At 41.9% G+C, this 23157-nt stretch overlaps 1 protein-coding gene and 1 long non-coding RNA gene across 3 annotated transcripts in view; one reads left to right on the forward strand and one right to left on the reverse strand.

Annotated features, from left to right (window-relative positions):
* LAMB1 (laminin subunit beta 1) overlaps positions 1-23157 on the forward strand; it is a 71707-nt gene that overhangs the window by 36426 nt on the left and 12124 nt on the right. The window contains 5 exon segments of the mRNA XM_038413160.2: positions 17410-17652; positions 17655-17681; positions 17684-17780; positions 19553-19737; positions 20744-20985. Coding sequence (XP_038269088.2) covers positions 17410-17652; positions 17655-17681; positions 17684-17780; positions 19553-19737; positions 20744-20985 — 794 coding nt within the window.
* Positions 2001-11350, reverse strand: LOC122456598. 2 transcript variants are annotated; one of them, XR_006275563.1, is made up of 3 exons: positions 10671-11350; positions 9194-9319; positions 2001-2247 (listed from the first exon to the last, which is right to left on the reverse strand). It is a non-coding gene; the product is annotated as an uncharacterized LOC122456598 (long non-coding RNA). The 2 variants fall into 2 exon arrangements; XR_006275564.1 differs by lacking the exon at positions 2001-2247 and having other exon boundaries at positions 9152-9319; positions 10671-10829; positions 10949-11347.

The following is a 23157-nucleotide window of genomic DNA, read 5'->3' on the forward strand; positions in this document are numbered from 1 at the left end:
TCAGCAGGGGAAAATATGTCATGTAGTTAAGGCATTATAAACAAGAGTAAGGGTTTTTTACAGTCTTTGGCAGAACCTTTCTTAATGTTGTGATGTTTGCATCATAATGGTGTAAAGAAACATTTCCATGTTTGGTTACTCTGGCATGCTGTTTTAGTAAGGATGGGCAGACCCAATGAAATTCTAAGTGGAGCCTGGTGTACAAGGTAGACTTGTGTAGGGAATAATTAAGAAAGGGATAGATAATAGGACAGAAAATATTATATTGCCTCTATATAAATCCATGATACTCCCACAGCTTGAATACTGTGAGAAGATGTGGTCACCCATCTCAAAAATGATATACTGGAATTGGAAAAGGTTCAGAAAAGGGCAACAAAAACGATTTAAGGATATGGAACGGCTTCCGTCTGAGGAGAGATTAATAAGACTGGGACTTTTCAGCTTGGAAAAGAGATGGCTAAGGGGAGATATGATTGAGGTCTATAAAATCATGACTGGTGTAGAGAAAGTGTTTAGTACTTCTCATAACATAAGAACTAGGGGTCACCAAATGAAATTAATAGGCAGCAGGTTTAAAACCAATAAAAGGAAGTATTTCTTCACACAACGCACAGTCAACCTGTGGAACTCCTTGCCAGAGGATGTTGTGAAGGCCAAGACCATAACAGGGTTCAAAACAGAACTAGATAAATTCATGGAGGATAGGTCCATCAATGGCCATCAGCCAGGATGGGCAAGAATCGTGTCACTAGCCTCTGTTTGCCAGAAGCTGGGAATGGGCAACAAGTAATGGATCACTTGCTGATTACCTGTTCTGTTCATTCCCTCTGGGGCACCTGGCATTGGCCACTATCAGAAGACAGGATACTGGGCTAGATGGACTTTTAGTCTGACCTGGTAGGGCCATTCTTATGTTTTTAAGAACTTATTTTTATTTAGAAATATTTCCCTTGTCTTTTAAATTTTTACTTTTGATTCTATTTAACCAACAGATTGAAGCCTTGTCTATACTACCAAGTTTTGTTGCCAAAAACTGCCTTTTGGTGACAAAACAGCAAGAGCTTACACAATACAATGGGACTTTTGTCGCGAAAAATGCCCAGTTTGGGCCACAAAAAAGTCCACTCCTATGAGAGACTTTTTTTTTCTTTTCCCCTCCCTTTATTGTCGACAGAGCTAGTGTAGACACTGCTGATTGTTTTGTCAACAGAATCCCACATGCCTGCCCTGATTGCTCTGCTCAGTGTTTTGATCTCTGCTGCCCTGCAGGCATGCGCCCTTCCCCTTTCAAAGCTCCAGGAAGTATCTGTGGGCTGCTCCGTTTTGGGGAACAAAGAGCAAATCATTGGAATGCTCTTGTTCTGCCGGGCACTAGGAACACTGCTGCACGGGTAGGGGGACAGACTGCTGTGCTCCTCATGATGCTGCTCTTGGCAGCTGAGGGGGCTGTGGGAGAGCTCAGAGAGAATCCCAAGATGCACAGCAGCAAAAGTTTTGCCAACGTAAATGCTAATGTAGACATGGCCTTAGACTATGTTTTGAAGGAATTTTACCGAATTACATACGGTATTTAATCGTTTAGCAAAAGATTTGTGCCTTTATGCAGCTTGAAATAATGTATTTAGCTAGTCGGGCAGTATGCTACAACCAGAAAAATACCAGAACCAGATTAAGTGGATTGTTTAGAAAACTGAGTTGTGTTGTCACTCCATTATAAGCAAGTCTGTTAATTAATAGGGGAAAGAAACTTCACACATTGTCCAGACCAGAACAAACTTGTGTCTGTGATCTGTTTAAATAGGAGACTTGGCCAGGAGGGTTTGCAGCAGCCTCCTAGATTAGATTAAGGTATGTTTCCTGCAGGGAAAAATGTACTTGCTGTGATCTTTTAATAAATCCTTTTCAACTGATCTTCCTTGGAATCCCCTACCTAAACAGATGTAGGTGTCTCAGCTATTCAAGAACTGGTTAGGGATAAAGATAAAACACTCTTGAAGTTACTTGGTAGTAGGGCATTTATTAGATTTCTTCTGAGCAAACTAGAATATTAATTGCTTTCCCAGGGCTGCATGTGTTCCTCTGGTTAAATGCTGCTCACTGTGTCTTCAATCTCATAATGCTTCAGGGCGGTGATTGTCTCCTGATATCAACTCTCTCCATCAAGGCTAGTTGATGGAATCCATCAGTACATGTTATCAGCAAGATTTGGCTGTGTGCCAGCATTTCTGACCTTTTCCTTGGTTTCTGCTCTCTTTTGAACAGGGGAAAACGTGCTTTATAATGACTCTAAAGTGAAAAAGCAATAATGTATTATTCAGAACACCTTTTTTCAAGGTAGCTTTAAACTTTCTATCCATCTAATAACCCCGCCCCCTCTATTTTATAGCGACAGACTTGCTTAGCTATAAAATTTCATCTTCCTTGGGGTCACATATAGTAGAAAGTATCAGGAGGTAGCCGTGTTAGTCTGTATCCACAAAAACAACAAGGAATCCGGGGGCACCTTAAAGACTAACAGATTTATTTGGGCTTTCATGGGTACAAGATGCATCTGAAGAAGTGGTGGTTTTTTACCCACGAAAGCTTATGCCAAAATAAATATGTTAGTCTTTACGGTGCCACTAGACTCCTTGTGTTTTTGATCTAGCAGAAGCATCCATGCTTTGAGAGTCAATAGACTTTAAAAGGCCATAGATACCAGCACATTAGTATGCGGGGGTTGGTCTAACCTGGTTTGGATGACCCAAACCTTGTGTTGAAGAACTCCAGAGAATTCAGCTGCTCCCTGTCCCATGGGCTGATCTGTAGTAACTTGCTCTATGACCCCAAGAGGTCGTGATATAGAAATACCTGCCTACCCAGGGGCTTTTTCTAGATATCTTGCATGCTGTGAATCTCTGAGGCTGAGAAAGGAGAATCCTGACCCCCTCACGCCGCTCCATTGGGCAGGAGTCAAGGTTGATTTCAGTTGCACTCTGTCCTTTTATTGACCAAGTGCCTAAATTATGCTCTAATAAATTTATTAGTCTCTAAGGTGCCACAAGTACTCCTGTTCTTTTTTTAAATGGTTAAAGTTTACTAGGCTTTACTAGTGCTTGGAATGTGATTAAAAACCTGGTCTGAGTTTTTTGAATTTGTAACCAATGCCTAACCACAGGAGTATTGTGTGGTGATGGGATTCATTGCTAGCATTTTGCAAGTGCTGACAGAGGGACATTTGGCCTGGGGCATAAGAACAGCCATAATGGGTCAGACCAATAGTCCATCTAGCCCAGTATCCTGTCTTCTGATAGTGACCAATGCTATGTGCTTCAGAGGGAATAAACAGAACAAGGCAATCAAGTGATCCATCCCCCTCATCCACACCCAGCTTCTGGCAAACAAAGACTAGGGACGATCAAAAGGTGGAGTTCCATCCCTGGGCCATCCTGGCTAATAGCCTTTAATGGACCTATCCTCTATGAATGTATCTAGTTCTTTTTGAACCCTATTTGGGGGCTAGTCTACACTGGCAATGCTAAATGTGCCTGTGTGGTCGTGCCAGTGCTGGGAGAGAGCTCTCCCAGTGCTCTAAAAAAACCACTTCAACGAGGGGCATAGCTCCCAGCGCTGGGGCACTGCTTACACTGTTTACAGCTCTGCAACTTGCTGCACTCGGGGGTGTTTTTTCACACCGCTGAGCAAGAAAGTTGCAGCGCTGTTAATTGCCAGTATGGGCAAGCCCTTAGTTTTGGCCTTAACATCCCCTGGCTATGAGTTCCACAGATTCACTGTGTGTTGTGTGAAGAAGTATTCCTTTTGTTTGTTTTAAACTTGTTGCCTGTTAATTTCATTGGGTGACCCCTAGTTCTTGTGTTATGTGAAGGAGTAAATAACACTTCATTATTTTCTGTCTCCACACCCGTCAGGATTTTATAAACCTCTGTCACATCTCCTTTTAGTCGTCTCTTTTCCAATCTGAAAAGTCCCAGGATTTTTAATCTGTCCTCAAACAGAAGCTGTTCTGTGCCCCTAATCATTTCTGTTGCCCTTCTCTGTACCTTTTCTCAAAAAGAATTGGATGGAGCAACAGATCTGCATGCAGTATCAAGGCATGTGGGCATACCATGGATTTATATAGAGGCATTTATGACCTTTTCTGTCTTATTATCTATCCCTTTCCTAATGGTTTCCTAACAGTCTGTTTGCTTTTTTGACTGCCACTGCTAATTGAGTGGATGTTTTCAGAGAACTATCCACAGTGACTTCAAGATCTCTTTCTTGAATGGTAATAGCTAATTTAGATTCCATGATTTTGTATATATAGTTGGGTTTGATTGCCAAAGTGCATTACTTTGAATTTATCAACATTGAATTTCATCTGCCATTTTGTTGCCCAGTCATCCAGTTTTGAGAGATCCCTTTGTAACTTAGACTTAACTATCTTGAGTAATTTTGTATCATCTGCAAATTTTGCCACCTCCCTTTTTACTCCCTTTTCCAGATCATTTATAAATATGTTGAACAGCACTGATCCCAGTATAGACCCTGGGGGGACACAACTATTTACCCCTCTCCATTCTGAAAATTGACCATTTATTCCTACCCTTTGCTTCCAATCTTTTAACTAGTTACCAATCCATGAGAGAAAAGGAGTAGTTGTGGCACCTTAGAGACTAACATCCGATGCTGTAGCTCATGAAAGCTTATGCTCAAATAAATTTGTTTGTCTCTAGGGTGCCACAAGTACTCCTTTTCTTTTTGCGAGTACAGACTAACACGGCTGCTACTCTGAAACCAATCATGAGAGGGACCTTCCCTCTTATCCCATGATTGCGTTATTTGCGTAAGAGCCTTTGATGGGGGACCTTGTCAAAGGCTTTCTGAAAGTCCCAAGAATGCTTTATCCACTGGATCACCCTTCTTCACATGTTTCCTTGACCTCCTCAAAGAATTCTAATAGATTGGCGAGGCATGATTCCCTTTACAAAACCACATTCACTCTTCCCCAACAAATCTATTCATTCACGGTGGTCTGTAGAACTGGATCCTCATCCAGCTGGTGCAAAACTCTTCTGTCTGAGACTGTGACACTCACATAGTTTACCACATCAACCTTAAGTACACTATGCTCTGAAGCCTCTGCAAGAGATCTTGAGTCAATGGGCTACAGTGGAAACCGGATCAGATGTTGATGAGAAATCATTGGGGAGATCTCTGTTCCCACACTACTATGACATCCTTTATAATATTAAATATCTTGGGTTTAAAAAAAAAAAAAAACTAAGGCCAAGATTTTCAGAAGTGCACTAGTGAGTTCGGTCGCCTCCATTTCAGGACAGGAAAGGCCTTAATGGGCCTTGGTTTCAGAGGCCCAGGTTGGTGCTTGACATTCCTAAAAATTAGCCCTTTTAGGACATCTCATGTTGGGCCTCCCAAATACTGGTCACTTGTGAAAACCTTGGCCATCGTACCTCTAATCAGCTTTCTATATGAGCATTATTGTGGTAATCTATCAATATGAAGAGGCTCTTTGGAATGAGACCATTCCTTCAAAATGGATTAGTTTACGTCTGGCACCATTGTTATAATACTAGTAGAGAGACACAGCAGAGGTGATATGTGGGCAGGACATGTGGGGTCATGTGCCCCCCAGGTTTTTTGGTTGCATCCCTCCTGCAACCCAGACACGCTGAGTGGCCCTCTGAGGTAAATCAGGAGTGAGGTGGTGCTCCCTCTCCAAGCCCCGCTGCATGTGGGCTGGCATGAGCTGCCTGGTGTTGCCGCTTATGTCCACCCCATGAATCATTCCTCTGCACCCTCCTAGGAGGGCACGCATCCCACACGGTTTTGAAAATCTCTGCTCTAGATCCAGAGGCAACACGTGGGGCAGTTACATGCCTCCTAATAATCTTTAAATTGTGCCCACACCCATTATAACAGTTATATGTCGCCTTTGACACACAGAGTTCAGGTCCTATGGAATGGAAAGTCTGGCTACACATGTCACAGCAAAAAGAAATTCCACATCTGTGAGTGACTCCATTCTGAGACTCCAGATAGTCCAGATGTCCTCCCCCACCCAGGGGATTGCACCAAATGGAATGCGGTGAGGAAGGGAATATTGCTGGGTGTTCAGCCACTAAGTAGGAGGGTTTGGGCTTATTGTCAGGGAATTCTGGGAGTTATATTTTTTTAATTACTTACAAGAATTGCATAGGTGGGGCTAAATCCAGAGAGGGCCCTTGTATTGCTCTGCTGGAAACCACAAATCAAGAGCAGGAATATAAGGAGAGGTTTCCCCTTCTCTGTTGTTTTCCATTGTTAATGACGCATCTAGATTGCACCACTGAGATCAGGTTTGTTTGTTTTTGGTTTGTTCTCTAGATTTGTTTGTAAAAAGGAATTGAAATCTAGAAAACAATAGATATAGACAGTCTTAGGGCCTGACCCTGAAAACTGTTAATACTGGGCACAGTTCTTACAGCTGAGAGTACTTCTATTGACTTCAATAGAGATTACACACAGTAGTAAACACTACATCCAGTCGTAAGTATCTACAGGATTGGGGCCTTGGTCACCCTTTAGCCCATATCTCTTGAAAAGTAAGTGAGATAAATAACTTATTTAACTTTTATGCCTAAAGCTGAGCTAGGGAAATTATAGGGTTAAGCAGAGGCCTTGTGTGTCCATCATGTATGGTCTTGTGCAGGTCCTGGGATGGTTTTTACTCTGAATTAAATATAATTTCTGTCTTCCAGTACTGTCTAGAATCAGGTAATGGTACTGCTGGCCCACTAGAAACATTCCTGTGCTTTTGTTTAATCTTTGAACTGTATGTAACTCTCTGTGTGTACACACGCACAAAAGTCTTTGCTAAGGTAGTGTTAAGATTACAGGTTTCATTAAATACAAACCTCCCAGCAAACCTGCTGGAGCATTTCCAAACCCTAGCAACCAAACAGCAGGGTGAGTGCATGAGCCCTGCAGGGTTCCTGCTGCTCTGACTTCAGCCCAAAAGAAAGAGTTCTGAGAAAAGTCTGAAACTCCTGAGACGTAGTTGGTACTTATGAGGCTCCATAAATCTATATCTGGAACTGTGCACTCTGCAATCATATTTATCAAATGTTTATCATGTTATATATGGCTTGTTGCTACCACAGTTGTAGAAAACTAGAACAAGTAGATGGCTATTGGGCAAGGACCCCCGGGAAGGCAAAGTGATTTGGTTTGCATTGTACTAGACTTGTTTAAAGAAAAGCAAAATGGAATTTCTCCATCTGGAATATATGAAACTAGGTATCTTGATTATTTGAGAGTACATATAAAGTGTACATAGCCATGAGTTTATGACAGGGGTGGGCAAACTACAGCCTGCAGGCCGAATCCGGCCTACCAGCCGTTTTAAGCTGGCTCTTGAGCTCCCACTGGGGAGTAGGGTCTGGGGCTTGCCCCACTCTGGCACTCCAGTCAGGGAGCAGGGTCAGGGGCCACTCCACACGGCTCCAGGAAGCCACGGCGTGGCCCCCCTCCAGCACTCAAACTGGGGTGCAGGGTCAGGGGCCACTCCATGTTTCTGAGCTGCAGGGGCAGGCAGTGCCTGCGGATGGGGAAGTGTGCAGGGCCGCCTGGCTGCGCCTCCACATAGAATCCAGAGAAGGGACATGCCACTGCTTCTGGGAGCCACTTGAGGTAAGCACTGCCTGGAGCCTGCACCCCTGAGCCTGTCCCCATGCCCCAACCCCTGGCCCAGCCCTGATCCCCCTCCCGCCCTCCGAACTCCTGGGTCCCAGCCTGGAGCACCTTCCTGCATCGCAAACCCATCATCCCCAGCCCCACCCCAGAGTCTGCACCCCCAACCAGAGTGCCCCTTCTCCCCCATCCCGCACCCCAATTCCAATTTTCTGAGCATTCATGGCCCGCCATACAATTTCTATTCCCAGATGTGGCCCTCAGGCCAAAAAGTTAACCCACCTCTGATTTATGGGGATGGCATTTCAGCCCTTTTGTGGAGTATCAAATGTTCTTTGATACATTTAGAACCGTTGCAAAATGGCTGTTGTGCCTTGGCCTAACTTACTGCAGTATGCTTGGCCAGCCACAGAGCTAAGATTGATATCTTTTCATAAATCTGAAGATTGCATGTGTGTTGCTGTACTGCCATATCTAGACTAGAATATCCTCTATCTTTGGAAAGATAAAAGAACGTGGCTGCTATTTGAATTAGTATAAGAGAAAGTAACATTTCTATCAAGTGCTGAAAATAGAGGAGGATTTTGACTGAAGGTTCTTTTCTCTATTTTAGATATTTCTAGGATGCCTGTCACTGTAATATCTGTTAAAGTACTTGGGTCTTTAGCTGTGTTTAAATACTTGCACACTAACATTCTTAGTTCTAATTCATCTTTCTATAAACACAGTTCCTAAAATACTCTAACATATGCAATGGTTGACTTCCAGGAAACTGCCCTTAAGTAAGATATGCCAGCACCTTCTGATACAACAGAATTCTTAAGTCTCAGCAGCCCCTGTAAAGTCAGCTATGATGTTTTGCATTCGCACTCAGCACTGAAAATTACAATGCTGAGGAGTTAGCAATATGTTTATAGAATAATTTGAATCCATAGCTAACTATTCAAACGCACATGCGCGCACACACTCCATTTATATGTTAGCTATGCAAAAGCTAATGCACTGAGTTGGAACCTTACAAATTACTGTATAGTTTTGTTGTCATAATGGATCACTACATTCAGGAGGTCCCGTCGAGTCTGAATAAACCAGTTGCTGTTTTGCTGTGGGGACAAAACGTTTAATGTTGTCCAGCCCAATTCAAAGGTGTGAAAGAAAAATATCTATTCTATATAGGTTCATGTACCAAGCTCAGCACCATAGTATTTGAGTGCCTTCCAGCAGTGTATTAAGTGATGTGGCTAATATTCGTTACATCAGTGGTTCTCAAACTTTTGTACTGGTGACCCCTTTCACATAGCAAGCCTCTGAGTGCGACACCTCCCCCCCATAAATTAAAAACACTTTTTTTTATATATTTAACACCATTATAAATGCTGGAGGCAAAGCAGGGCTTGGGGTGGAAGCTGACCGCTCATGACCCCCCACGTAATAACCTCGCGACCCCCTTCGACCCCCAGTTTGAGAACCCCTGGGTTACATGTTTGATTTAGTTAATGCTCCTCTCAAAGAAGGATACAGTCACCGGTTTTGAAAAGCTGAATGAGGCCAACTATTTTCATCCCATTCAGACTTAGCTGCTTTTCTAAGATGTAGCCTCTGGCCTTTAAAAATGAAATCAGAAGTCCTGGGCTTCTTGGAGTTTCTGTAACAAATATTTACAAGGAGGTCATTGACACTGAAATAATTGTTTTGTCTAAATTAAAATGTTCTGCAGGAAAACATCAATTTCAACAAAATATTTTAATTTTCCAATCGGAAACCTCAAAGCAAAAAAAAATGTAGTTCCCAATAGACCTTTCAAAATGAGATGAAATGAAAACTTTCACTTCATTTTGAAAAATCTGTGCTGAAAATCTGGAACTTTTTGGTTGAATAATTTCAAAAGGTTGTATGCAGTGTTGCAGCTGAGTTGGTCCCAGTATATTAGAGAGACAAGGTGGGTGAGAAAATACTTTATTGGGCCAGCTTCCGTTGTTGAGAGAGACAGGCTTTTGAGCTTACACAGAGCTCTTCTTCAGGTAAGGGAAACACGAGACCTGAAGAAGAACTCTGTGTAACATAAGTGCTGGAACTAGGGGTGCAGGTGGTGCTGCTGCAACCCCCCGCTTGAAATGGTTTCCATTATATAATGGGTTCCCAGTTTGGTTCAATGCCTCTCAGCATCCCCACTATAAAAATTGTTTCAGCACCTCTGCTGTGTAAGATTGAAAAGCTTTTATTGGACCAACAGAAGCTAGTCCAATAAAAGACTTCACGCACCTTGTCTCTCTAATTTCAAAAGGGGGGCTTTTTCGATCCCACAAAATTTTCCACAGGGAAAAATTTGAATTTACTGATTCAGCACTACTGCTCAGGCTAGAATGCCTATTCTTTAGCTAATAATAATAATGAGAGTTTTGATCACTGTATCCCTTTCCACTTACTAGTGGCGCTGGAACCCTTTTAATAGTGTCTCTTCCCCTCCCCCCCAGCTGGGGCTGGGAGCAGTGCCGTGTGCAGGGCTAATGGCCGGGACCCAAGCCCCGGACACAGGGCATGAGACCGGGAGCAGGGCCAGCGGCTGGGTCCCAAGCCCCAGCTGGGGAGTGGAGGCCTGGGCATGGGGTCAGCAGCCCTGTGTAAAACCTGGGGATGCTGCAGCACCCCCTGGACTCCTAGGTCCCATGCCCTATGCCACTTACTAAAGAAAGTGTTTGATCATCCTCTTGTAACCAATCCTAATCTACAAAGCAAGCAGTTTTCCATGTATTAATTTGCAGCTCTTTCCCCCACCCTTGCAGCTGTTTCCCCCACCAATCCATGTGAAAAGATAACAATCAATTATTCGTTTTAAAGGCAGTTGCTAACCATAGCTGGTTACATTTCTGCCCAAAACAGATTTAGATGCCGTAAAGACCAGAGACTGTTCTGTAATATCAGCATCTGTGTGGTTTTAAAGTGAAGAACGAACTATTCTCCCCCAATTTCTAGTCGTGCGAGTACAAGACCTTTACCTTTGCTTTAAAAGTGCCTTCAGTGCTTTTCTCATTGGATTTGCAGTATTAGCCCCAATACCCACGCTCCCAAGTGACCTCTGGGAGTGATTTCCAGCAATTAGATATGCACTGAAACACTCTTGTGTCCTGGATGTCTCTCATTGTTTGTTGTTCTTCCTGGGGAAAATCAGATGACTAGCTTTAAGCTAATAACTTTGTATCCTCATCTTGTAAACTAGAGACTGTACAGCTAGTGACTAAAGTGTCACTTAAAAATCCGAGACACTGGCTGGTACCTCTTCAGCTTGTTGATAAGGTTCTAAGTCCCAGGGATTCAGCTGTGTCTTCTAGGCTGGGGGTAGGCTCTGTAGGTGTGTCTTGCAGGTCAGAAATGCAGCTCCACAGGTAGAAGTGGGTATTAAGTTACACTTTTGCAGGCTACCTGAATCAAGAAGTGTCACAATTTGGTTTTGGTGTATATCCACCCCAGATTACTTGTGATGATTAAGCCCTTTGACTGAGGGAGCGTGTCCATCATTAATTTCTAGGAATTCTAACGTCGGGGTGATTTTAGCTCTCCGGTTACTGTCTGATGATCCTATTGCAGCATTAATTTTGGGCGTGTCTACACTGGCAACATTAAAGCGCTGCCACAGCAGTGCTTTAACATGGCTTGTATAGTCATGTGAGAGCACTGGGAGAGAACTCTCCCAGCGCTCTTAAAAAAAAAAAAAAAAAAAAAAAAAAAAAACCACACACACCTCCATGAGGGGCGTAGCTCCCAGTGCTGGTGCACTGTCTATACTGGCGCATTACAACGCTGAAACTTGCAGCACTCGGGGGCGTTTTCTCTCACACCCCTGAGTGAGAAAGTTGCAGCTCTCTAAAGTGACAGTGTAGACAAGCCCGTAGTCAGATTATTACCATCTGTGTCTGGGCTGGAGGTTGCAATCTTTCCTTTTGAATGCAGACCATGCCACTGTCATCTGTGCTTTTGATTACACTGTTGCGAGGCATGCTGGCTGGGACACCTTAAAAAGCTGGTGCAGAAAGCTGTGGGCTATTTATTGAAGGGCGGCGCATCTCACAAATACCTGTATGCCAGTGCTCCAAAATCTGCACTGGCTATCCATTCGACTCCAAGTGGAGCTTAAAGTGTTTGTTGTGACCTTTAAAGTTTTACATGTCCTGGGACTGGCCTGTCCTCCACATGCCACCCTGCCACAGCTGTGGTCAGCAGAGGTATTTGAGCTCGATCCCCCTCACTAAGGGCTCCAGGACTGGAACTTGTTCCCACATCCCGCTTGGTGTGAAATAGCTCAAATTCAGTGACATTTTGAGCATGCTCCATGAGGCACCTGTTTGATGGAGTTTTTGCAGAAGGCTGAGGGTTTGTTTCCCCACAGTGTGATGGAGAAAGAAGTTTCTGTAGGTGTCTGGCTGCCTGAGTTTTCCTTTTGAAATGATTAATGCTGCTAGGATCTTATTGTGGTGTTGATGTGTCAGGGAGCCTTGGATGGGAAACTTTTTTTAAAAAAATATAATGATAAAGTAGTGTTGTGTGGGTGTAGTGGTGGTTAGGTTACTGAAAGTTATATATAAGTAGCAAGGTAAACAGGTGATTTATTCTGTATGAGAATTCAAGAAATAGAAACAGAGTGGGGGCGACCCAGTTTATTGCACCCGATACAGCATGTATGATTACCTGCCCTATGGGTGACAAATCTGAGGAACTGTCCATATTGAGGTATCAATAGAGGAGGTTTTGGAACAAATTGATAAACTAAACAGTAATCAGTCACCAGGACCAGATGGTATTCACCCAAGAGTTCTGAAGGAACTCAAATGTGAAATTGCAGGACTACTAACTGTAGTCTGTAACCTATCATTTAAACCAGCTTCTGTACCAAATGACTGGAGGATAGCTAATATGACACCAATTTTTAAAAAGGGCTCAAATTACAGGCTGGTAAGCCTGACTTCAGTACCGGGCAAACTGGTTGAAACTATAGTAAAGAACAAAATGAACATAATTTGTTGGGGAAGAGTCAAAATGGTTTTTGTAAACAGAAATCATGCTTCAACAATCTACCAGAATTCTTTGAGGGGGTCAGCAAGCATGTGGACAAGGAGGATCCAGTGGATATGGTGTATTTAGGTTTTCAGAAAGCCTTTGACAAAGTCCGTCACCAAAGTCTCTTAAGCAAAGTAAGCAGTCATGGGATAAGAGGGAAGGTTCTCTCATGGATTGATAACTGGTTAAAAGATAGGAAACAAAGGGTCAGAATAAATGGTCAGTTTTCAGAATGGAGAGGGTAAGCAGTGGTGTCCACCATGGGTCTGTACTGGGACCAGTCCTATTCAACATATTCATAAATTATCTGGAAAAAGGGGTAAACAGTGACATTGGAAAATGTGCAGATGATACAAAACTACTCAAGATAGTTAAGTCCAAAGCGGACTGCGAAGAACTACAAAGGGATCTCTCAAAATTGGATGACTGGGCAACAAAATGACAGATGAAATTCAGTGTTGATAAATGCATAAGTAATGCATATTGGAAAACATAATCCCAACCATACATTAAATGATGGGGTCTAAATTAACTGTTACCACTCAAGAAAGAGATTTTTGGGAGTCTCTGTGGATAGTTCTCTGAAAACATCCACTCAATGTGCAGCAGCAGTCAGAAAAGCAAACTGAATGTTGGGAATCATTAAGAAAGGGATAGATAAGACAGAAAAATATCATACTGCCTGTATATAAATGCATGGTACACCTACATTTTGAATACTGCATGCAGATGTGGTCGCCCCATCTCAAAAAAGATGTATTGGACTTGGAAAAGGTTCGGAAAAGGTCAACCAAAATTATTAGGGGTATGGAACGGCTGCTGTCTGAGGAGAGATTAATAAAACTGGGACTTTTCAGCTTGGAAAAGAGACGACTAAGCGGGGGATATGATAAAGGTCTATAAAATCATGACAGGTGTGGAGAAAGTAAATAAGTGTTATTTACTCCTAATAACACAAGAACTAGGGGGTCACTCAATGAAATAGGCAGCAGGTTTAAAACAAACCAAAAGGAAGTATTTTTTTTCCACACAATGCACAGTCAATCTGTAGAATTCCTTGCTAGAGGATGTTGTGAAGGTCAAGACTATAACAGGGTTCAAAAAAGAACTAGATAAATTAATGGAGGATAGGTCCATCTATAGCTATTAGCCAGGATGAGCAGGGATGGTGTCCCCAGCCTCTGGTTGCCAGAAGCTGAAAATGGGCAACAGAGGATGGATCACTTGATGATTACCTGTTCTGTTCATTCCCTCTGGGGTGCCTGGCATTTGTTAGTCTCTAAGGTGCCACAAGTACTCCTTTTCTTTTGCGAATACAGACTAACACGGCTGCTACTCTGAAACCTTTTCTTTTGTCAGAAGATAGTATACTGGGCTAGATGGACCTTTGGTCTGACCCCAGTATAGCATTCAGCACAAAGTGAGCTCTAGGGAGAAACCATACCACAAACGTAAAAATTCCTCCCAAATTAAAAAAGTGACTGAAATAAAGCTCTGCTTTTCATTTCTATTGTTTCTTATTCTGCTAGTCCTTGGGGAGGTTTACTTTGCTTTCCCTTAAACTAAGATTGTTTTACTTAGAAATAAACTTGTGCTTTATCTTGTGGTCTGGACGATGGTGCAGTCCTAGTAGCAGTTCGTGACATAGTGAAAGTGTAAAAGTGCCATTTTTACAAACCATTTTCTATGCATTGGATTTATTCCCTTGAAATTCTATAGATTTCTGATTTTCTGTGGTTAACAGCTTCGTAGATACTATAAGTACGTTTGTGCTGACAGTCACATATCCTGAGAAAGTTTGGGGACTGGGAGATGCTTAATTTCACCCTCCCCCGTCCCCCGCATATGCTCTATTGTTTTGTTTCTCTAAACCTCCAAAGTGGAGCACCGTGTTTGGATGCACTTTATCATGTAAATGATGGTATAGGAGTGTTGTTTGCCTGCTGTGATCTGGTTTGAAAACCAGATTAGAATTGCCTCAAGGGTCTTAACGAATTGCTTTTTAAATCTGCAGATAAATTACAAATAAAACAGTGATCTGATTTGCTGAATTTGCATGTAATACAATATAATCTAGGGCTCTTTGAGGGGAAAAAATACATACCATGTACTCTACCTTTGTTAATCAGTATAATGGAATTTGGATAATTGACCACTATACTGAGTGTCTTATTTCCAGGAGTAATAGTGATGAAAGGGTTAATTGACCTCCTTCAAATAGGAGCCGGAGGAGTTGATTTGCCGTGGGGAATATATTCCATAGCAAATTGCTGGGGAATACTTAAGCGCTTGATGTAAAGTAAAAACAATCTCTTGTCTTGGAGTACAATTCAGAGAACAAAAGGACCATTTTGCTAAATTGTGCAGACATAAACTGACTCGCCCGGAACAGAAGTCATTTCTGTATTCTGGTATCTGTTGAATTCATGCTCTATAAAAAAGCAGTTTTTGTTTATGAAGCAATTTGTTCCTTTAAGGTCTTTTAAAAAAAAAAAAAAAAAAAAAAGGAAAAAAAACAATAAATTGGGTAAGGACTGAGGATATATTATGAAGTAATCGCATGAAAGCAAGCAGTATAGAAAAAGCAGTGGCTCTCAACCTTTCCAGACTACTGTACTCCTTTCAGGAGTCTGATTTGACTTGCATACTCCCAAGCTTTACCTCACTTAAAAACTACTTACTTACAAAATCAGACAAAAATACAAAATCATCACAGCACACTATTACTGCAAAATTGCTTACTTTCTCATTTTTACTATATAATTATAAAATAAAACATTTGGAATATAAATATTGTACTTGCATTTCAGCGTATAGTATATAGAGCAGTATAAACAAGTCATCGTCTATGAAATTTTAGGTTTCAGAGTAGCAGCCGTGTTAGTCTGTATTCACAAAAAGAAAAGGAGTACTTGTGGCACCTTAGAGACTAACAAATTTATTTGAGCAAATGCATCCGATGAAGTGAGCTGTAGCTCACGAAAGCTTATGCTCAAATAAATTTTAGTCTCTAAGGTGCCACAAGTACTCCTTTTCTTTTTATGAAATTTTAGTTTGTACTGACTTCATTAGTGCTTTTTATGCAGCCTGTTGTAAAACTAAGCAAATATCTAGATGAGTTGAGGTACCCCTGGAAGATCTTAGTACCCCCCAGGTGTACCTTGGTTGAGAACAACTGCTATAGATGACCTGCTTTATTTTGCTTCCATGTCATTTTCAAGGGGAAATGCCTGTTTAGCAAGAACATGGACATTTTCAGAAGGGACTTTAACAATAGCCTATAACTCTGCTAGAGGAACATACAAATGGCCCATAAATCCATCAGGAACACAGTATTACTATGTGTTACGTTTATAAGGTGTTCTTGAAAGATGTGATGTGTAACTGAAGGCTTTCATCTGCTGGGTGTCAAAGTCCTCTTGTTAGATGTTAAAGGAATGTGCGTTTGATCTATTTTGGGTTCATTTCACCACGAAGATATGAATGGCAGTTCCAGCATAGTTGCAAGGCTTTTCCCTTTTTGTTCTTTGCTGCCATCCCTTTATTAGGAGCTTTGAAGCTTGGTAATTTCCTCTCTGCTTCTCCTACCTGGCTATTTAGGGAGAGGTCAGATTAAAAACTCAAAACTTCCGCTGCTTGTAAATTCTGCTTCTCTTAGACAGTTTATTTACAAAGTGCAAATGGGTTTTAAAAAAACAGCAGCATAGCACATCAGTTTAATAATCCTCTCACATGTGGATTAAGGCCAACTAGAAATACATCTCTACAGTCAGCTTGTAGACCTGGGTGCCCAGAATTTACCATATGGGCTACAATCAGCAATTCACCCCTGTGGAATCCAGGAACTGGAGGGTCTTGCCTGATTTGCATATAAATGTAGACAGATGTTTGTATAGCAAATAATTGCATTTGCTTGTATTTGCCCCTTCCTGATTAGCTGAATAGAAATTGCTTGTCATCTGAATTCACGATCAATAAAAAGTTGCCAATGCTCAGCTTTTTCCTCCCTCTACAGTTACAAAGAGAGTATGGTCTCTTGTGACATTTGGCACTTGCGTGGTAGAATTTTAGGATATTTGTCTGCCTTTTCCCCATTGCAAACAAGGGTTTTTTTAAAAAATTCCTAGTATTCATTATTTAGCTTGTTTTTCTGCCTACCTCCCTTCCCTTGCACTAATTCCATCCTATCCATATATACATACCAGAGAGGGGGGCCCCCCAACACTTTAAATCCAGATCAATATTTAACAACAAGGGTCCTGGCTCTTTCTAATGAGAAGATGGGGGCACGGGGGAGGCCAGAAAAACAAAATACCCTCAACATTTGGTCAAAGATTCCAACCTAATCCAGTTCCAAATACACTGTAGGATGGGTCCATCCCTAATATACATTGTGACTCTTTCAGAGTCTTGTGAAATGGGTCCTTAAAAATCTTTCTGGATTTCTTCCCTCTTTGTATCACTTTGTCCTCCTTTTATAATACTTGGTCCTGGCATTCACAGCAAGGTAACCCTGTCCGGATGTAGCTGACTACTCTAGTTTGCATACATACTGATTTCACATTCATGTAATTATGATTAAAGTTCTTCTGTTTGTCAGGGAGTATATATTTTTCCTTCCAACTTTACCACCATTTTCATCCTATCTAAGCTTTGCTGCTGTTACTTTTCCCCCTCTTCCAGCTTGTGATTGTGATCCCCGTGGAATCCAGACACCTCAGTGCAATCGCTCCACAGGGCTGTGCATCTGTAAGGAGGGTGTCGAGGGACCCCGCTGTGACAAGTGCACCCGCGGCTACTCTGGCATCTTCCCTGACTGCGCGCCATGCCATCAGTGTTTCGCTCTGTGGGACGTCATCATTAGTGAACTGACCAATAGGACACAGAGGTTCCTGGAGAGAGCAAAAATCCTGAAAATCATTGGGGTCGTGGCCCTTACCAGCAAACCGTCAACACTGTGAAGAGAAGCTGAATGAAATTAAAAGTATCCTTGCTCAAAATCCAGCCGCTGAGCCCCTTAAAAACATTGGAAATCTCTTGAGGAAGCAGGGTGAGTACAGGACATGTTGTGTGAATATTTCCTGCTCAGTTAGGGCTCGATACTCCAGTGTGCTGAGCATCCTCAACTCCCCAGTGAGAGCTGAGAGCCCTCGTCTGGCAGGAATGGGCCTGCAGTGCTCTTAGTCAGATTCTACTGAGAGCAAACAAAATGCAGCTGGGACCCAAGACTGTCATGATCTTTGGAAGGGGCAGCCAGGCTTGTATTTTGTCAGCCTGCCAACCAATTAACATGGAGCCAGTCATGTTGATTCCTTGTGATCCCCCAGGGCAAAGGACAAGCACAGCTTTTATGTGAGAAAATGTAGGGACAGAGACTGAATTCTTGGAGTTTTGTTTTATAGCCATCTAGATAGCAGTGCAGACTTCTTTTCTAATCTAAAAACCAAATATTGTCAACAGAAAATGCCAGTGTTGTAACACTGGTTGTCTCCATTTCATGAAGTGTAAGATGCGGTAGTCCTGTATTCATTGTATTTAAAACTAAGGAGAAGGGCAGGTGAGCTCCTATGGAATCTAGGCTGTTTAAAGATCAACAATCTTTAGAGTTATTGATTTGAAATAAATGAAAGCAGTTGATGGAATGTGAGTCTTTTCCGTGCACCTTTAAAACGTTCCCTTCCAAACCAAAAGGGGAGGCTAAAATGCTTGTGAAGAGGTTTTGTAGTTAATGATTCGTGGCTGCTTCCCAGCTCCATTAACCTGTATCCCTGGAGAGTTGTTATTTGTTATATTCCAAGAGAGGTGAGGGCAGGCAGAGGAACCACTTCCTCTCCCCTCCTTTTGGCACCTTAGAGACTAACAAATTTATTTGAGCATAAGCTTTCGTGAGCTACAGTTCACTTCATCGGATGCATTTGGTGGAAAATACAGAGGGGAGATTGATATACACCCACAGAGAACATGAAACAATGGGTTTTATCATACACACTGTAAGGAGAGTGATCACTTAAGATGAGCCATCACCAGCAGCAGGGCCTACTTTCCATTAGTTGAGGCCTTATAACAGCCTGCTACTTAGAGCTGGATCATTTTTGATGCTGGAGGTCCCAGGTTCAAGTCCCATTGATGACCGTGTACCTATGTCAGTGAACCAGTCACATCTCTGGTTCCACTTTATTAGGCCCCACAACAGAAGTCTGGGACTTTTGTTGGAGCAAAAAGACTGGCAAGCAGGGAACAGCTTGCCAAACAGAAAGGAAAGAGCTGATCTCGCTCATCTTTTACCTTTTCTTGCTGGAGGTGGGATGTTTTCTCCCATCTCCACCCAGAAGATGCCATTGGCAAAAGGGGATCTTTATAAAGAGTTAAATGAATCCATTGTGTCCAGAGAATTTTTTTTTCTGACACTCAATTGTAATAATCAAAAAATGCATTTGTAGCTGTGTGGGATGTGAAGCAAATTATGTATGGATCATAGTAGTTGACACTCTGACCTATGCAGTTGCCATGGTTCAAAAGCATTACAGCAGTGTTCTGGAATCTGGCTCTGGTTAATCTTACACAAAGCAGCTGTTTTCTGAGCAATTGAGTGCTTTGAGTTTATAAATGTGTTGTAGATTAAAAAGTAGTTTTTTGTGATAAAGAAAACAAAACCAGTATTCTAGGAAGGCAAATTGTTACAAATTGTTTACAGCACTGGTTGGGGAGGGATGGCAAGAATTTAACTACTGTACAGCTTTCTTTATTTTAAAAAAAATAAAACCCAAGGCTGATTTTTTTTTTTTTCCCCCCTTGAGTAAATGTAGGTTCTGTGTTTTGCTTGCAGCAAGCTAACAGCAGATGTTACAGAAAAGATGGCTGAAATAGAAGACAAGCTCTCCGTGATAGCGTTAAAAAACAATAACACGGACACTCACCTGAGGGCCCTGGAGACAGATGCAGAGAGCCTACACCACGTTGTGAAAGAACTTGCAGAACAACTCGAGTTTATAAAAATCTCTGATATCCGGGGTGAGGTGTCTCATGGGGGGGAAGGAAAAAAGCCAGGGCAGCAAATGATTAAATAAGTGTATGGTTTTAAATATCAGGTTAATCTTCTAAACAGTAATAAAACGTGTTCCTGTGAGTGCAGTTTCCTTCTGAGTCTTGGCAGAGTTGCTGATCTAGCAGGAATTTCTTTGAAGCCTCTGTTTTTGTGTGTATTGCAAAACTAGCTTAAGATCTTAGAGCACAAAGTCATCTTAAAACCTCTTAATGTATAGAAATTGTAGACCAGTTACATGTACCAACAGTAAGCCCAGTGGTATACTTGTATTTTGTTACATACCACAATTAAGTACACATTCAGATGTCTGAAGTTACTTTGGTTCACATTTAATTACATGAGATTACTAAACTTCTGTATGAAAGACTGCATGAATCTTTGTGAATAAGAGTATGTCACACTTTAGGGCTAGATTCTACCACCCGTACAAAAAGTAACATTAACCCTTGTGCAGAGGGCCTGCACAAGGATTGGGCAGTATGTATACCCAGTCAAGCCTGGACTTCAGTGGTGTGTAGGTCTTGTGCTAGTCCATTGCTCATGAGTGAATTGCACCTACTTACCAAGCAGTTCCATGGAGTCAATGAATCACAGAAGTAAATAAGATCTAGCTTTATAAATCTAGAGCCAGATCTTCCTTCGCTTTCAGTGGGAGCGGATCAGACTCTTAGTCTGGAAGAATTTTCAAACTTCTTAATATTAGAGAGTCAAATTCTGTAGACCATTGAAATCAAAGCATCAGTGGAACCATCAACGGGAAGTTTGTTTGTTTGATTAAGGATAGCAGAATTTGCCCCATACATAGTTCAAGCATCCTAACAGTAATAACGTTTGTATAACTTTATATTCAGTTTAATAGAGAAATGGCCTTATACAATTTTGTCATCCACTAGATTCCCTGTAACAAATTGTTTGTACTATAAATTCAGCAATGAGGGCTGATTGCTGAACAGTTGGATCTAATTTCTGCAGGAGCCTTGGATAGTGTCTCCAAATATTTTCAGATGTCCCTGGAGGCAGAAGAGAGGGTCAATGCCTCCAGTGTTCACCCTGATAGCCTTGTGGAACTGTCAGCTCAGACACGACAGGAAGTGGAAGACTTAATCAGTGAGCAAGAGGCCCAGTTCAAGGCAAAACAAGAAGAACAGTCACGCCTTCTGGATGAACTCGCAGGCAAGCTGCAAAGTCTGGATCTTTCTGAAGTGGCTGAGAAGGTACTTGGGTTAAGATTTCTTTGGGTGTAGAACCTGCAGGAAAACATCAATGGTGCTATTGCAGAAATGACAGGCAGGAAGGCAGAGCCTGCTACTTTGTTGAAGTGAGTTTTGCTTATGGGAAAATGCTTGACAGGTATACTGAGAGAGATTGTGAACTGCAACCTGTTCCATGACTTGTGGACCACAATGGGTGCACTACCTTCCAAACCCCATCCACTTCACCCTTCCCATTTCCATCCCCCCTCCCTGACAATACTCAGTCGTCAGTCGTCCCATTGTTTCCTCCCAGGACCCAAATCCCACAGTCCTTTGCACTCACAAAGAATTATCAGACTTGGTTGATTATAAGACCAGGTTTTTGGGGTCATGATCCCCAAAAACTACTCCACTAAGCCTCTGCAACACTCTTCATCGAGTTTCTTCCCTGAGCCTCACTCTTGCTGTTGTAATGGTTTGGATTTACTAGAATTTTCATTGGGTGCATCTATTTCCCCCCCCCCCCCTTTTTTTTTTTTTAAAAAAACACATTGTCCTACAGTTGTGTAGTATTTAGCGAGATGCATGCTCAGGGAGGCTATTTGTCTAGCTTAAAGCCCAACAGTCCATGTTTTGTGGAGCACTGTCCCTGTCCAGTAAGACATGGCACCAGACGTGGAGTTGTCTGGTGAAAATGAGAGTAGGAGACTGTGGATGCAGGACAATGCCAGTAGAGGTGGGGATGGTAGCAGATGTGCCAGTGGGCACTTTATGCATGCTGTGTGCTTGCCCTGGACTTTTCTGATATGTCTAAGACAAAGCAGACCTCTTTCTGAGCTCTTGAGTCAAAAGGTCACTCTGAGAAGCAGTCTAGTGCTTATTCTCTGCACAGCAATAAAGCTGAAGTAAATCTGGTGGTAGGGTGGCTTTTTCCTGGGAGATTCACAGTGTTCCTTCTGCAACTTTCCTTTGAAGTAAATCAGCTGCAGTTGGAAAACAATTCAGCCTGCAACTCTGATGGAAAGGGCATATTTATTAACTTAAGTGGTTAGGGGTATCAGTAAATTACAGGATCATTTCTCTAAAGTTTGCATTGTCCCTCTATTTTTCTCCCCCCCCTCCCTCCTTTTAGCAACTGTTAGCTAACATGACACTGCTCCTTTTTCTTGGGGGGGAGGGGCTTTTAGTTGGAACCCCTCCCCCACATTACTGTCCGCAGGTCCACTGGCATTGAAACTCTTGTTTAAATAAAGTTTATCAACTTTCTAGGCAGTATCATTAGTTGCTGGGAGCCTTAAGGAAGTGCAGCCCCCTAGGGGCGGGATGTTCTGCTTTCTAGAGCAGTGGTTCTCAGAGATCTGCCATGGGGTCGATAACTCATCTAAATATTTGCCTAGTTTTATAATAAGCTACAATAAAATCTAGCAGTCTGTACAAACTAAAATTTCATACAATGACTTGTTGATACTGCACTATATACTATACATTGAAATGTAAGTACAATATTTATATTCTATTAGATTTATTTTATAACTATATAAAACTGAGAAAGTAAGCACTTTTTCAGTAATAGTGTGCTGTGACACTTTGTATTTTTATGTCTGATTTTGTATGCAAGTAGTTTTTAAGTTGAGGTGAAATTTGGGGTATGCAAGACAAATCAGACTCCTAAAAGGGGTACAGTAGTCTGGAAAAGTTGAGAGCCACTGGTCTAGAGAACAGTCATGCCAAACATCAGGGAAAGGAAAAGGGTAAGGCTTTTTGTTAGAGGAAGAGAACATTTAAAATTAACCTGATTCAATTTCGTGTAACTTTACTGGGGGGATATTGCCTGCAAAATGTTTATTTTTGTGACTCTCATCCTTTCCACCTCCTGCCAAAAAAGGAAAACTTTGCTCAACCTTTGACCTTATTTAAATAATATAATCTTTAGTGATTCCATTTATTGTCCAGACTCTGGGGGTAGTTCATGGATAGAGCTGGTTAAACATTTGCTGATCAAATGTATTTACATTACAAAATGCTGTTCTTCAAAATTAAACCTTTGCAGGGCAACTTTTGTTTTTGGTTTGGTTTTTTTTTTTTTCTTTTTTTTCTTTTTTTTTTTGGTCAAAATTTCGTTTTGAGAAAAAAGCATTTTGATAAAGTCACACTGGAACACTCTGACTTTTTTGTTCTGAAACAAGTTTTTGA

Source organism: Dermochelys coriacea, chromosome 1 (genome assembly GCF_009764565.3).
Source record: "Dermochelys coriacea isolate rDerCor1 chromosome 1, rDerCor1.pri.v4, whole genome shotgun sequence".
Lineage (NCBI taxonomy): Eukaryota > Metazoa > Chordata > Testudines > Dermochelyidae > Dermochelys > Dermochelys coriacea.